At 43.1% G+C, this 12,843-nt stretch overlaps 2 protein-coding genes across 2 annotated transcripts in view; both read left to right on the forward strand.

Moving 5' to 3' along the window:
• Positions 1-389: 389 nt before the first annotated feature.
• POC1B (POC1 centriolar protein B) overlaps positions 390-12,843 on the forward strand; it is a 92,897-nt gene continuing 80,443 nt past the window's right edge. Inside the window, exons 1-2 of the mRNA XM_044915362.1 lie at positions 390-459; positions 1,125-1,209. Coding sequence (XP_044771297.1) covers positions 445-459; positions 1,125-1,209 — 100 coding nt within the window. The 5' untranslated portion in view covers positions 390-444. The remainder of the gene's footprint in view (positions 460-1,124; positions 1,210-12,843) is intronic.
• LOC110577876 (polypeptide N-acetylgalactosaminyltransferase 4) lies at positions 1,703-3,487 on the forward strand. The gene has a single exon (XM_021687320.1). The coding sequence runs from the start codon at positions 1,738-1,740 to the stop codon at positions 3,484-3,486; it is 1,749 nt and encodes a 582-aa protein (XP_021542995.1). The 5' UTR covers positions 1,703-1,737; the 3' UTR covers position 3,487.

Raw genomic sequence — 12,843 nt, forward strand, 5'->3', positions numbered from 1 at the left:
TCATTAAACGGTTGGGGACCCTCTTCAAATTTGTGGGCGCTGTCTCTTTAACGTGTAATAGAACTTCGATTGCATCGATCATAGACTCTTTACCCTTCCTCCCATCGGTCTCATTTCCATCCCGGTGACTGCCCTACTTCACAGTTTCAAGCCGCGGGGAGAGCTAAACGTTGGCTTTCGGGTCACACCTGACCCGGCAGGTCAGGCGTCCCGCCTGCCTGCCGGCTGCGGCCCGGATCCCTCCGGCGCCGGCGACGCCTCGGGGCTCGACTGGCCACGCCTGGAGCGCGGGGTTTGACTGGGCCGCCGTTGTTGTAGTGACCGGGAGGCGCCGCCGCTCTGGGCAGACGGTTCCGGGCGTCGCACGGTCCCCCCCCCTACCCCGTCCCCTCCCTTCCCCCGGTTCCCCCCGCCGGCTGGAGCCCGGCGCCAACCGCGCCTCCCATGGCCTCCGCCCTGGTAAGGAGGGGCTGGGGGGCGCCTCCCCGGAGCTGGTGCCAAGGGCTGCGGAGCCAGGTCGGGGCCGCGCTCGCACCTGGCGGGAGATGGAGGCCGGTGTCCGCAGCCGGGTCCTGAGCCGCTAGCCCCTAGCCCCTCGCCCCTCGCCCCGGGGCGTCCACGTCTCACTCTCTGCTACTGGGGCCGACTTCTGGCCAGATCCCGGGCGCTTCTCCCCGCGTCCCGGAGCCCCGGACCGAGCCGGGGCAGCCCTATGGCCCCCAGAATTCTCTGAGGGTTTGCGTGGAGCGCCTTCGTCAGAATCACCTGGCAGGTTTTTTAAAAAGTACCGAAGCCGGGGCCCCGCCTCGCACCTGTGACTCCGAGCCAGCGGCCGGGGCCTGGGAACGTGCATTCAAATAAGTTGCCCAGGGGGCCCCGCGGGCGCGCCTGATTCTGGGAAGCGCCCATGGCGGGTTTTGCGGGTTCTGCGCGGGAAGCCGGCGCGTGGCATCCCCCGGCAGGGGTCCGAGCGTGTGCTCGCGCAGGGCGCCCCTGCCCCGCAGGCTCGCCGCCAGTGTGGCGGTTCCCAGGCCCGGCTCCGGGGGAGGAGACCGTGCTGATCCCGGAACTCCCGCGTCCAAGGTCTGCACCTGCTTGCGACACTTGACAACTTTCCTTCCCAGGAGGACCCCGCTCTGGAGCGGTATTTTAAGGGCCACAAAGCTGCGATCACCTCCGTGGACTTTAGTCCCAACGGCAAACAACTTGGTAAGTGTTATTCTCTCTTTTTGTGATGAGGTCGGAAACCTTGCCTCCTCTCCACACGGGGCCGCGGGAGAACCACTGAGGACCTGGGTGGAGGTTGAGAGCGGCGGGAGACTCGGGCACCTTGGTCGTGTCGGTCCCGGCGCCCCCATCCCAGCCCCGCAGAGTCGCCTACAGGCCTGGGCCTGGCCGACGACTTTCGCTAACTAACCACCAGGAGGAGTGAGTGGGAAGGGGAGGGGTTTGTCCTCGGCCCAGGGAGGGTGGGGTGCTGGCGAGAGAGTTTGTGAAAAGTTGTGAGAAGAGCAGGAGGAAGCGGGGAGAGAGGAGTTGGGGCTGTGCCGGAGGCCAAGGACTGAGGGGTCTCAGGTCACCCCTGGAAGCCCCCGTGGCTGGAAAGGAGCCGAGCGTCTGCGTCAAAGAAGGGACCCGCTCGGAAGTTCGCTCCTACCTGAGCCGGGAACTCAAATCTGCGGGTCCGCAGCCCTTCTCCTGCGTGGTGACTCTGGTGGCCGCGTTTGCGCCCTGGCCATGAGGATCCGGATGGCCGTGAGGTGGACCTGGGCAGGCAAAAGCTGCCTGTTGCTGGCGCTTTTAACAGTGGCCTATATCTTAGTGGAACTCTCGGTCTCCACTTTGCATGCCTCTCCAGCAGCCGACCTTGCCAGGGAGCGGGGGCCAAAACAGCTTTCAGACCCCTGGGAAAAGGCAGAGGATTTGTCTCGTCCGCTCTACAAGAAGCCCCCAGCCGACTCCCATGCACTTGGGGAGTGGGGAAAAGCCAGCAAACTCCAGCTCAGCGAGGGTGAATTGAAGCAGCAAGAGGAACTTATTGAGAGATATGCCATTAATATTTATCTCAGTGACAGGATTTCCCTGCATCGCCACATAGAAGATAAGAGAATGTATGAATGTAAATCCAAGAAGTTTAATTATAGGAGACTTCCCACCACCTCTGTTATCATTGCTTTCTATAATGAAGCCTGGTCGACTTTGCTCCGCACCATCCACAGTGTTTTAGAAACTTCTCCTGCGGTCCTTTTGAAGGAAATCATCTTAGTGGATGACTTGAGTGACAGAGTTTATTTGAAGACACAGCTTGAAACTTACATCAGCACTCTTAATAGAGTGCGCTTGATTAGAACAAATAAGCGGGAAGGGCTGGTTAGAGCCCGCCTGATTGGGGCCACTTTTGCCACTGGGGATGTCCTCACTTTCCTGGATTGTCACTGTGAGTGTAATTCTGGTTGGTTAGAACCACTTTTGGAAAGAATTGGTAACGATGAGACGGCAATTGTTTGTCCTGTTATAGACACCATTGATTGGAATACTTTTGAATTCTATATGCAGACCGGGGAGCCCATGATTGGTGGATTTGACTGGCGCTTAACCTTCCAGTGGCATTCTGTCCCCAAACATGAAAGGGACAGACGGAAATCGAGAATTGACCCAATCAGATCACCCACCATGGCTGGAGGACTGTTTGCTGTCAGCAAGAAATATTTTCAGTACCTTGGAACATATGACACTGGAATGGAAGTGTGGGGAGGTGAAAACCTTGAGCTGTCTTTTAGGGTGTGGCAGTGTGGTGGTAAATTGGAGATCCACCCGTGTTCCCATGTGGGCCATGTATTCCCCAAGCGGGCGCCATATGCTAGACCCAATTTCCTACAGAATACTGCTCGGGCAGCGGAAGTGTGGATGGACGAGTACAAAGAGCATTTCTACAATCGAAACCCTCCAGCAAGGAAAGAAGCTTATGGTGATATTTCTGAAAGAAAATTACTACGAGAACGGCTGAAGTGCCAGAGTTTTGACTGGTATTTGAAAAATGTGTTTTCTAATTTACACGTTCCAGAGGATAGGCCAGGTTGGCATGGAGCTGTTCGCAGTATGGGAATCTCTTCTGAATGTTTAGATTATAATTCTCCTGACAACAACCCCACAGGTGCTAACCTTTCCTTGTTTGGATGCCATGGTCAAGGAGGCAATCAATTCTTTGAATATACCTCAAGCAAAGAAATAAGGTTTAACTCTGTGACAGAATTATGTGCAGAGGTTCCTGAGCAAAAAAATTATGTAGGAATGCAAAATTGTCCAAAAGATGGGTTCCCTATTCCAGCAAACATTATTTGGCATTTTAAGGAAGATGGAACCATTTTTCATCCACACTCGGGGCTGTGTCTTAGTGCTTTCCGGACACCTGAGGGTCGACCTGATGTTCAAATGAGAACTTGTGATGCTCTAGATAAAAATCAAATCTGGAAGTTTGAGAAATAGAAGAGCACAACGGCACTTTCTTCCTGAGCTGACAAGAGTTCCAAGAAAGTCAAAGAGCCGGTAAAGAACGTCAGTGAAGATTTTATTTTATCAGAAATCACCCACTGGTCGTCTGCGAGAGCTCTGTGAAAGCTGTGTTCCATTTTGGTGTAGAACACTGAAAGTGGGTGCATAGGGAGCTGCTGTTTAATCTCTCAAAGTGCCTTACTGATGGGTTGTCTTATTTAAGAGCTTTGTCAATATGGTTTCTTCTCCTTAAAGAAGTTGACTGTGAATTGAGATACACAAAATGTTTAAGTGCCAGACTTAGTATTACAGAATGTAAAAGTCCAAGCAGAATGAGGGATGAGTTATGTTGATGGGTAAGTTCACTACCCATCCCTTTAAAAACAGAACTCATAAATGTGCGGTTGGAGCTATTGCTGTTTTGATTGTATATAGGATTTGAATTTCTTTTAGCCAGCACATTAAATTTTAGGTGTTTTTTTTTTTTAATTTTGATTTTCCTTTAATCAGCTAGAAATCAAAGAAAGTTGATTTGAAGGGAAAAGGCCTGGTTTAGATGTATGTTTCATTGGAAGAGGTCATTAGTTTGAATATGAATTTGGAGGTCTTTTTAACATGGAGACATCTCAGAAAAGCATACCCACGTCTGATGAAATGGGGAGATATTTACATTCCATACTTGGTGAACTTGAGCTATTAGACTTCACTGATTTGTATTGATACCTCATATTGCTCTGATTTTGTAAGCTGTCCTCTCTGTGAACTCTTTTTTTGTGTGTGGGGGGCATTTTCTGATTGCACTTCCTTAAGTTATGAATGTACTGGAGAGGGACTCATTCACAATACTGTGCTTCCCTTTGTTAATGCTTAATCGTTTAAAGTAAACATAGTTGTTGGCTCTCTGAAGTTAAACCCAACTGCGTTTACTGAAATGTGTGAAACTGAAGGTGGGCAGCATGCTACAAAGGCTGTGGGATTCTTGTAGGAGTCTTCCTGATTAGGACGTTTAAGGATTTATCTTAAAACAAGGAAAAAGACTGTCTGGGCACTGGTGAATGCCACCTTGCAGCCTGTTTTCAGCACCTAGCATCAGCCTGGTACTTAGGCAGCTTTCATTAAGTGGGTGAATGGATGGATGGATGGATGGATGGATGGATGATGAATGAATGAAAGGCTCAGCCATGGAATGTGATTTTGGTCCTGTCCTTTGACCAACAGACTGTTTGGGCCTCAGTTTTCTCATCTGTAAATATGGGTGCTGGATTAGATCTCAAAGATTCCTTCCAGCTCTGAAATGTTTTGATCACACATTACAATCACTCTTGCAGTCTTTATAATACTTTTTATGTCTTCACTTTTAACACAGATAATGTGGTTGAACAACATTCAGTTCAGTTATGAAGCTGGAAAAGAGGGACAGTTTTAAATTAAGTGAGGGTCGGGGCACCTGGGTGGCTCAGTTGGTTAAGCGACTGCCTTTGGCTCAGGTCATGGTCCTGGAGTCCCAGGATCGAGTCCCGCATCGGGCTCCCTGCTCGGCGGGGAGTCTGCTCCTCCCTCTGACCCTCCTCCCTCTCGTGCTCTCTGTCTCTCATTCTCTCTCTCAAATAAATAAATAAAATCTTTAAAAAAAAAATTAAAAAAAAAAATAAAAAAAATAAAAAATAAATAAATTAAGTGAGGGTCACCTGGGGGGCTCAGTCGGTTAAGTGTCCGACTCTTGGTTTCAGCTCAGGTCATGATCTCGGGGGTCATGGGATCGAGCCCCACATTGGCCTCTGCACTAAGTGGGGAGTCTGCTTGAGATTCTCCCTCTGCCCCTCCCTCCACTCTTTCTCTCTCTTTCTCAAATAAATAAATAAATAAATAAATCCCTAAAAAATAATTAAGTGAGCTGAGCCCAACTGAAGTGGTTTAGTTTGGATTGAGTGGAAAATTGTTGTGGTCAATGTTTGTATTCATTTTATTTTGACAATTATTGAACCAATTTTTGTTTTTAGCTTTACTCTTCAAACTCTAAAAGTAATCTTTTGGGCTAAGAATATAAATATTTACCAAAACTAATTATCTGAGTAAAAGCATACTTTTTTTTTTAAGAAAAAAGTATGTTTACTAGTTTTATTTCAATGCTATATCCAGAAATCATAGGCTGAATTTAGAATTAAATCTCACTTTGGTCTAGATTTATGAAAAATGCGTACTCCATAGAGAATTAGATGACAGTACTCATAAGTAAAGTTGTTTTCAGTGCGTACATGATGATGGGACAGAAGGAACTTTGCAGAATGTGAATTTAAGGAAAGCTTTTAGGATAACCATTTTAAAAAGTAAAAGTGCTATGTATCTTGAATATTTTATTTCTCTTTTGCTTCTTAAAATGAAAATGTGTTAATAACTTTCATTAATTACCAACCTTAAAGTTTATCAAAGAATTGTCCAAATTTCATGTGCAATGTACATGGCCATGGGTGTAATTTAAGAAGGATTTATAAGAATACTCTGAATTTTGCAAAAATGGTTGTTTGATAGCAGTTGTTCTAAACCCACCCTCTCCTCTTGCCCCGTCTACTTTTTAATTTAAATTATCCTTTCTCTCTCTCTTTTTTTTTTTTTGTTCTTGTTACCTCCCTATCAAATGGAAAAACTAAAATTGATGTATTCTGGAAGTACTTATTGGAATTACTTTTATTCCAGTATCTTGCTGCTCTTGTCAAAAGGTGAAGGGGGGGGGTACTGAAAAGCAGAGTACTTAATTGTTTACCTATTGCCTAAACTTCAGGCTGTGACCCATTAATCTTTTTGGAAGGAATTTTGGGATAGTGCTTTATTTATACCAATAACTTGAAAGTGTCCAGTTGTTCATTCCTCCTGACAGTGTATGTAACAGAAGAATGAGACTTTCATATTTTCATCTTTAGGCATTTCCAATTTAATTTCAAAAACATACTGTAAAATTACAAACAAAATTTATTTTGATTCCCTAATTCCAATTTATTGGTACCAAAGCTCTCTTCTGCTGTAGACCATGAAGAGTTGACCTTTTAAGTTACTTTACATACTAGTAACAGTTTCAGTAAAATATTTGGTAGACAAGAGGTTTCCATTTTAAATGGTCACTGTCATTTAGTGTCCAGTTCTTTGAGTAGATTGTCTAAATAGGCATTTCTAGCAGTCGTCTTTTAAAAAATTGATAACCTAGTCATCTGCAGGATCTCTGTAACTCAGAATAACTTGTTTGTATAAGAAAATCTGTTTACTCCCCCAGGGGTAGGCTCCTGCATATTCATTGTATGTTGGCAAATAAAACTTTTCTAGGTTGAATACAAGAGGTTATTTTTAAGTTGTAGAGTCTTAGTGGTTTTAGGATCTCAATTTTAATTAATAAAATATTTAGTTTTGACTTGTTTGTCCCTTTAAATTGCTGTTTTAATAATATTTTTAAATGAGCACAAAGAATGTTGAGGTTCAGATTAATCTTTTGAACAATGAATTTTTTTCCTTTGTGATGAGCAGTTTCCATCCTGTTTTTCCTTTTGTTAATGGTTTTTGCAATATTGATTAAGATATAAAATAAAATGTGTGGCTAATTATTTTTGCAAATGGATTCTAATAATTTTAGTCTATAGGATCATTGTTTCTGTGTACACATTTGTTGATGGTAACAGAGGTGAGTTAAGCTTGTAATTATTTTGCTTGTTTGAAATACAGACAGAATATTAAAAAGTCAAAGTTCCTGCATTATTTTGCAAGGTGTCATTAACCAACAAGCATTCTGAAGCGGTGTTAGCACTATTAATACATGCGTTAACTACTTGTAAACAAACAGGAAATGATCCTGGAGTTCTGGGACCCATTGGGGGCACTATAAAAGGAAGCAGGTGAGCGTCTGGGCACCTTAACACCAATTTCAAAACGCTAGGCTAAAAAGAAATATGTCTATTCTGTAAACCACATAGCCTCACATTTCCCTTAACCTTCTCTCTGCATCACCCCATCCTAAGTACATTTCCTGTCCACCAATCATATCTCTCTTCCTCCTTAGTGATTCTGCCTAATGCCCTACACCCCTGCCTCTCCCCAGCCTGAGACACTGCCTGGGAATCACTATTCTAAGTGAATAGTGGGGATTCACTATTCTAAGACATCAGATGTCTTATAGCCACATTTAGGATATGTATAGTTGAGATAAACATATTTTTACTGACCTTTTGGTTTTTTTTTTTTACATAGAGTTTAAAGTGTTACTATAAATATGTATGTTATAATCTTGCTGTCTTACTAAGTGATGGCAACCCTGTGCAAATCATTTTATCTCTGTTTCAATTTCATGAAAGTGAAAAAAGACTGGGAAAATCATAGAGACAGTACATAGGGTTTGCCAGGGGTTGGTGGGGGGGGAGGAGTACAGAATGATTGCTAATGGGGATGGTGGTTTTTTTTTTTTTTTTTGCGGGCAGGGGTGTGATGAGAATGTTCTGGAATTACATAGTGACAATGGTTGTACAACTTTGGGTAAAACACTGAATTATACACTATAAAAGGGTGAATTTATGGTATTTGAATTACATCTCAATTATTTTTTAAATAAAGAAAACTTTAGGGGAAAAGAAGAGGCTGGAGAATTTCATGTATCCCAGAAAAGATTTTTATGTCCCTCTGTGCCTATTAGACTTTAAAACAGGCCAGCAGGATTTATTAATACTTGAGTCATTTTGTAATTCAGCAGAATTAAGAAAGCTAGATATATATGTGAATTAGGCTGTGAGTAGAAATCAGTTTGTATTGGAATTTTTTCCTAAGATTTCAGAGAAACCTCAATCAATTTTTTTGAACAGGAAGTAGGGATTATTATAAAAGGTGAAATGAGTTCCTGAATTGAATAGTTGTCCATGGCAGAACTGAAGAGTAGACAGGTCCTTACAACTTGCTGTTAATCAGACACTACTTTTCCTTTGTGCCAAGCTCAATCATTTTCTCAGGCTGGCCTGGGAGAGTTGTCTACTGCAGGCCAGGGGTGTCCTTGGCTGTCTGGTCACTATTCTAACCCTCTTATTTGCATGTATCTAATCTTGTTCAAAGAGGGAAATGGGAGGTACTCTATTTAGTGCTCCTTTATTTAGTTAATGCTACTGTGTGCCAGATGCTGGCTTATGCTCTGGGTATACATACAGAGGTGAACAAAACACGTGTGTATGCTTTTTCAGGGGGTATGAAGAATTCACAGTCCAATGATAGAGACAGATTTTAACTAGGAAATACATAAATCATGTGCAAGTACAACCTGAAACAGGAAAAGAAGTGCATGGTATGAAGAAAAGGAAGAGTGCTTTGAGGAAGAACAGTGGCAACGTAAGTTTATGGGGTTAAGAGACACTCCTCTGTAGAAGTTAGATTTAACTCAAGACCTGAAGGAGGAGTTAGCTAGGCAAAGACTGGAGAGAGAATAGCGTATGCAAAAACCAAGGGTGGGAAAGAACTTGTCCTTGATCAAGGAAATAGAAGAAGGCCAGAGGTGCCTGGCTGGCTCATTTGGAAGAGCATATGACTCTTGATCTCAGGGTTGTGAGTTCAAGTCTGGCATTGGGTGTAGAGATTACATACATACTTACATACGTACATACATACATACATACATATACAGAGAAACTTAAAAAAAATTTACTTAAAAAAAAAGAAGACCAGAAGGGCTAGAGCCTGTAAATGAAGAGAGAGAGCTTTGGGAAATGAGTTTGCAGGGGAAGGCAGAGGCAGTTTAGGTAAGGTCTTGGAGGCTAGAGTGGGTCAAATGGTGGCACTTCAAACATGTCCCTGAAACCTGTAAATGTAACCTTATTTGGAAAAAAAAAAAGTTCTTTCCAGATGTAATTAAGTTAAGGATCTCTAAAAGAGATCATCCTGGATTATCTTGGTGAGCCTTGAATCCTATGACAAGTGTTCTTATGAGAGACACAGAAGAAATAAGAGGAGAAGGCCATGTGAAGCCAGAGGCAGGGATTGGAGTCATGCAGCCATGAACCAAAGAGCTTCTGGGGGCCTCAGACATTGGAAGAGGCAAGGAATGGAATCCACTTTAGAACTTCAGAGAGATTCCTGCCAACACCTTGATTTTGTACTTCTGGCCTTCAGAACTATACAAGAAAATTTCCTTTGTTTTAAGCCTCTACGTTTGTGGCAATTTGTTATGGCAGCCACAGAAAACTAAGACAGAGGCCATGTTTTAGGATTTTGTTCTGAGAGTTGTGAATGAAAAGTTGTTGAGGGGTTTTAAGTAAGGGAATGGCATGATATGATTTATACCTCAAAAAGATCATTGTGGCTACTATGTGGAGACTGAACTATTAGTAGAGAAATCAATTAGAAGCTATATTAGTAATAACAGCAGGAGATGATGGTGGTCTTCAAACTAACATGGTGATCTGGGAAAGAGAGAAATGTGGTTCTTAGCATAAAGATGGTATTTAAAGTTGTCAAAAATTCAGAAATAACAGAAGTAACACCAAGCAGTCCCTGAAATAGTAAAAGTTTATTGTGTGCATGCCATAAAGACAGTTTGCAAACTGGGAGTAACTCAAAACATGGAATGAGGCTCAGAGATATGTTATAAAGCAGCTTTTACTGTAAGAAAGCAATGACTTTATTCTTCACACTGATTGCTTGTAATATTAGAATTGTCTTAAATGATAGGGTGTTGGTCAGCAGTTACCTTGGGAAACAATTCAAGTTTTCTTATGATTTCCAGGGACATAAGCAAGAAATGACCCAGGTCAAGTTAGTTTTACAAAATAAACTAAATTAATCTTTGTATGACTAAATAGGTTTTGTGTGCTCAGGGAATTTTCAAGGCTGGTCTCCATTTGTTTTTGATTTTAGCGAAGTCATGGGAATATTTGAGGTCACCTGGGAAGAATATAGAACAATGAGGGCAAATGGCCCAAGACTGAGTCCTAAAGATCTCCAACCTCTAGACCAGAAGAAGAAATGGCAAAAGAATCTAAGAAGGGATAATCAGAAAGATAGGAGAAAAACCATGAAAGTAGGGTATCATGAAAGCCAAGGTCCAGGGTGGGGTAGAAATGTTGAACTGAGAGGAGAAGATATTACAGTCATTAGCAGAGGCAGCTGGGTAGCTCAGTCGATCAAGTGTCTGACTCTTGATTTTGGCTCAGGTCATGCTCTCAGGGTCATGAGATCGAGCCGCACATCAGGCTCCGCGTCATTAGGAGAGTGGGGAGGGGACTATTGCAGAATTAAGCACTGCTGGACAGTATGGAAGATCCTTGTGAAATTAGTGGTTCTGAATTTACAGTGTTTCCAATCTGTTTGGGGGTGTGTCTAGCCCTTTTCACTGGTACAGATATAGTCCCAGAAAAGGCAGAGTGATTGGGACTTGGCTGAGGAAATTTAAAGGAAGGAGGGAGGGTTAAGGGGTTGAATATATGTGGAAGAGAGGGATTATCAATTGGATAAGGAGAGAAATGAAGATTAGAATTTGGAGGGAGAAATGAAGAGAGCCTCTGCAGGTTGTCAGAGGATGATGGCTTTTGATTCATGATCTGGGAAGTGTTCAGGTTCTGCTGATGACAAGATGCAGGATGTGGCCTCTGAATGAGTCGCTGAGGAAGCGTGGAACTAGAGGGCTTTGGAGAGTCTTGGTTATTCCCTTGGTCTGAAAGGCTCTTCAGTTTTCACTCTGCTTGGCTGGCTCCTTCTTGTCCTTGATGCCTCTACTTAAAATGCTACTGATAACTCCATCTGAATTAAGTATTCTACCCTCACACAGAATTCTTATTATGACTCCCTGACTTATCTTTCATGTCTGTTAGCACAATTGAAAATGATATGTTTGCCTGTTGTTGACTTGTTTTCCTCCTCTTCATCTGAATGTAAGTAAGCTCCCCATTTAGAGATTTTGCCTATTTTGTTACTTAGGACTTTCCCTGCCCTTGCCACAATGCCTTACGTGTTGTAGGGGTGAGATATCTTTTGAATGAACTAATAATATCAGGAGTTGGAGAGGAAAACTGTGACCTGGGGTAGGTGAAATGGGAAAGAGAAAATGATTGTCACTTGAAAGGGTTTCAGGAAACTTGGGGTTCCCAAGCAAAATCAAACATAAGTGGTTGAGAAGAAGGGACTTTCAGGGAGGAGGAGGTAGGTATAAGGGAGATCATCTAGTGGGTGTTCCTCTGGCTGAGTGGTAACTTTTGGAAAGGAGAGAAGGCACAGGTGTTAGGGTCAGCTAAGGGGACATTTAGAGCATTATGGGAGTGAGTACATGTGATTGATGACCAGAGGGGCTCAAGGCTTCAACTTCTGGTCTGGTCATGACTGGAGGAAATAGAGCATAAAGTGTGGCAGATTTATACTTGATAACCTTTTAGAAGGTGGTGGGCTCTTGGGTTTCACAGGGTGGGTTGTGAAGGATCAGAGGACAGGGGAATGGGAAGAAACAGTAACCGGTGAAGTGTTTCCATCCCTTTTGATGGTTCGGTGACTTTGCTGAAGCTCTATAGCCTGGCTGGGCCTGGTTTGCCGTCTGATTCTGGAGCCACATTTTTTCCATTAGGCTACCTTCTCAGAGGGCAGCACTCAAGTTTATTTAAACATCAGGAGAGTTTAAAAGTACTGTCATGTGGTTTGTAGAATCTGAGCTGCATTTTAGAGGTTTTGATTTAAATTTATATAATTTTAACATTGAAGTTGTCACTTCCCCCCCTTTTTTTCCTTCAAGGTTATCCTGTCATTGACTCAATCCCTATTTAGCCTTTGGGCTGTTTGTAGAATAAATGATGATAAAGAACAAGTTTCTTTCTTTCTTTCTTTCTTTCTTTCTTTCTTTCTTTCTTTCTTTCTTTCTTTCTTTCTAGTAGGAGCAGAATGAAATTTGGAATTTTTAAGTTGTTTTCCTCATGGTGAAACCATAGTAAAAGTTTGCCAGAAATTCTTTTTCTATTATGGTTCTTGATGGCAACCTGTGTAGTAGCTTTGTTAAAGTTTCTCCTACTGTTCTAGTTCAAAAAATTACTCCTTAGTGCTAAAGTGATCTAGTATATGCACTGAGAGACAGTAGCAGAGTGCCATATTTCTCTAGGTTTGATGTACATCAGACTTCCTTGGTCTCACCCCAAAGAATGCTTAATTTGCTGGAAATACACATTTAAAAAAATATTTATTTATTTATTTTAAAGAGAGGGAGAGCGCACACGAGAGATAGAGGGAACCTCAAGTAGACTGCACTGAGCACAGAGCCCACTTTGGGCTCCATCTCACAACCCTGAGATCATGACCTGAGCCAAAACCAAGAGTTGGACGCTTACTGACTGAGTCACCCAGGTGCTCCTGGAATTACAC

The sequence above is a fragment of the Neomonachus schauinslandi genome, chromosome 5 (assembly GCF_002201575.2).
Source record: "Neomonachus schauinslandi chromosome 5, ASM220157v2, whole genome shotgun sequence".
Taxonomy (NCBI): Eukaryota; Metazoa; Chordata; class Mammalia; order Carnivora; family Phocidae; genus Neomonachus; species Neomonachus schauinslandi.

Bases quoted from the DNA above. Each gene is read 5' to 3' on its own strand.
- LOC110577876 (XM_021687320.1), top strand. From the start codon at position 1,738: ATGAGGATCCGGATGGCCGTGAGGTGGACCTGGGCAGGCAAAAGCTGC.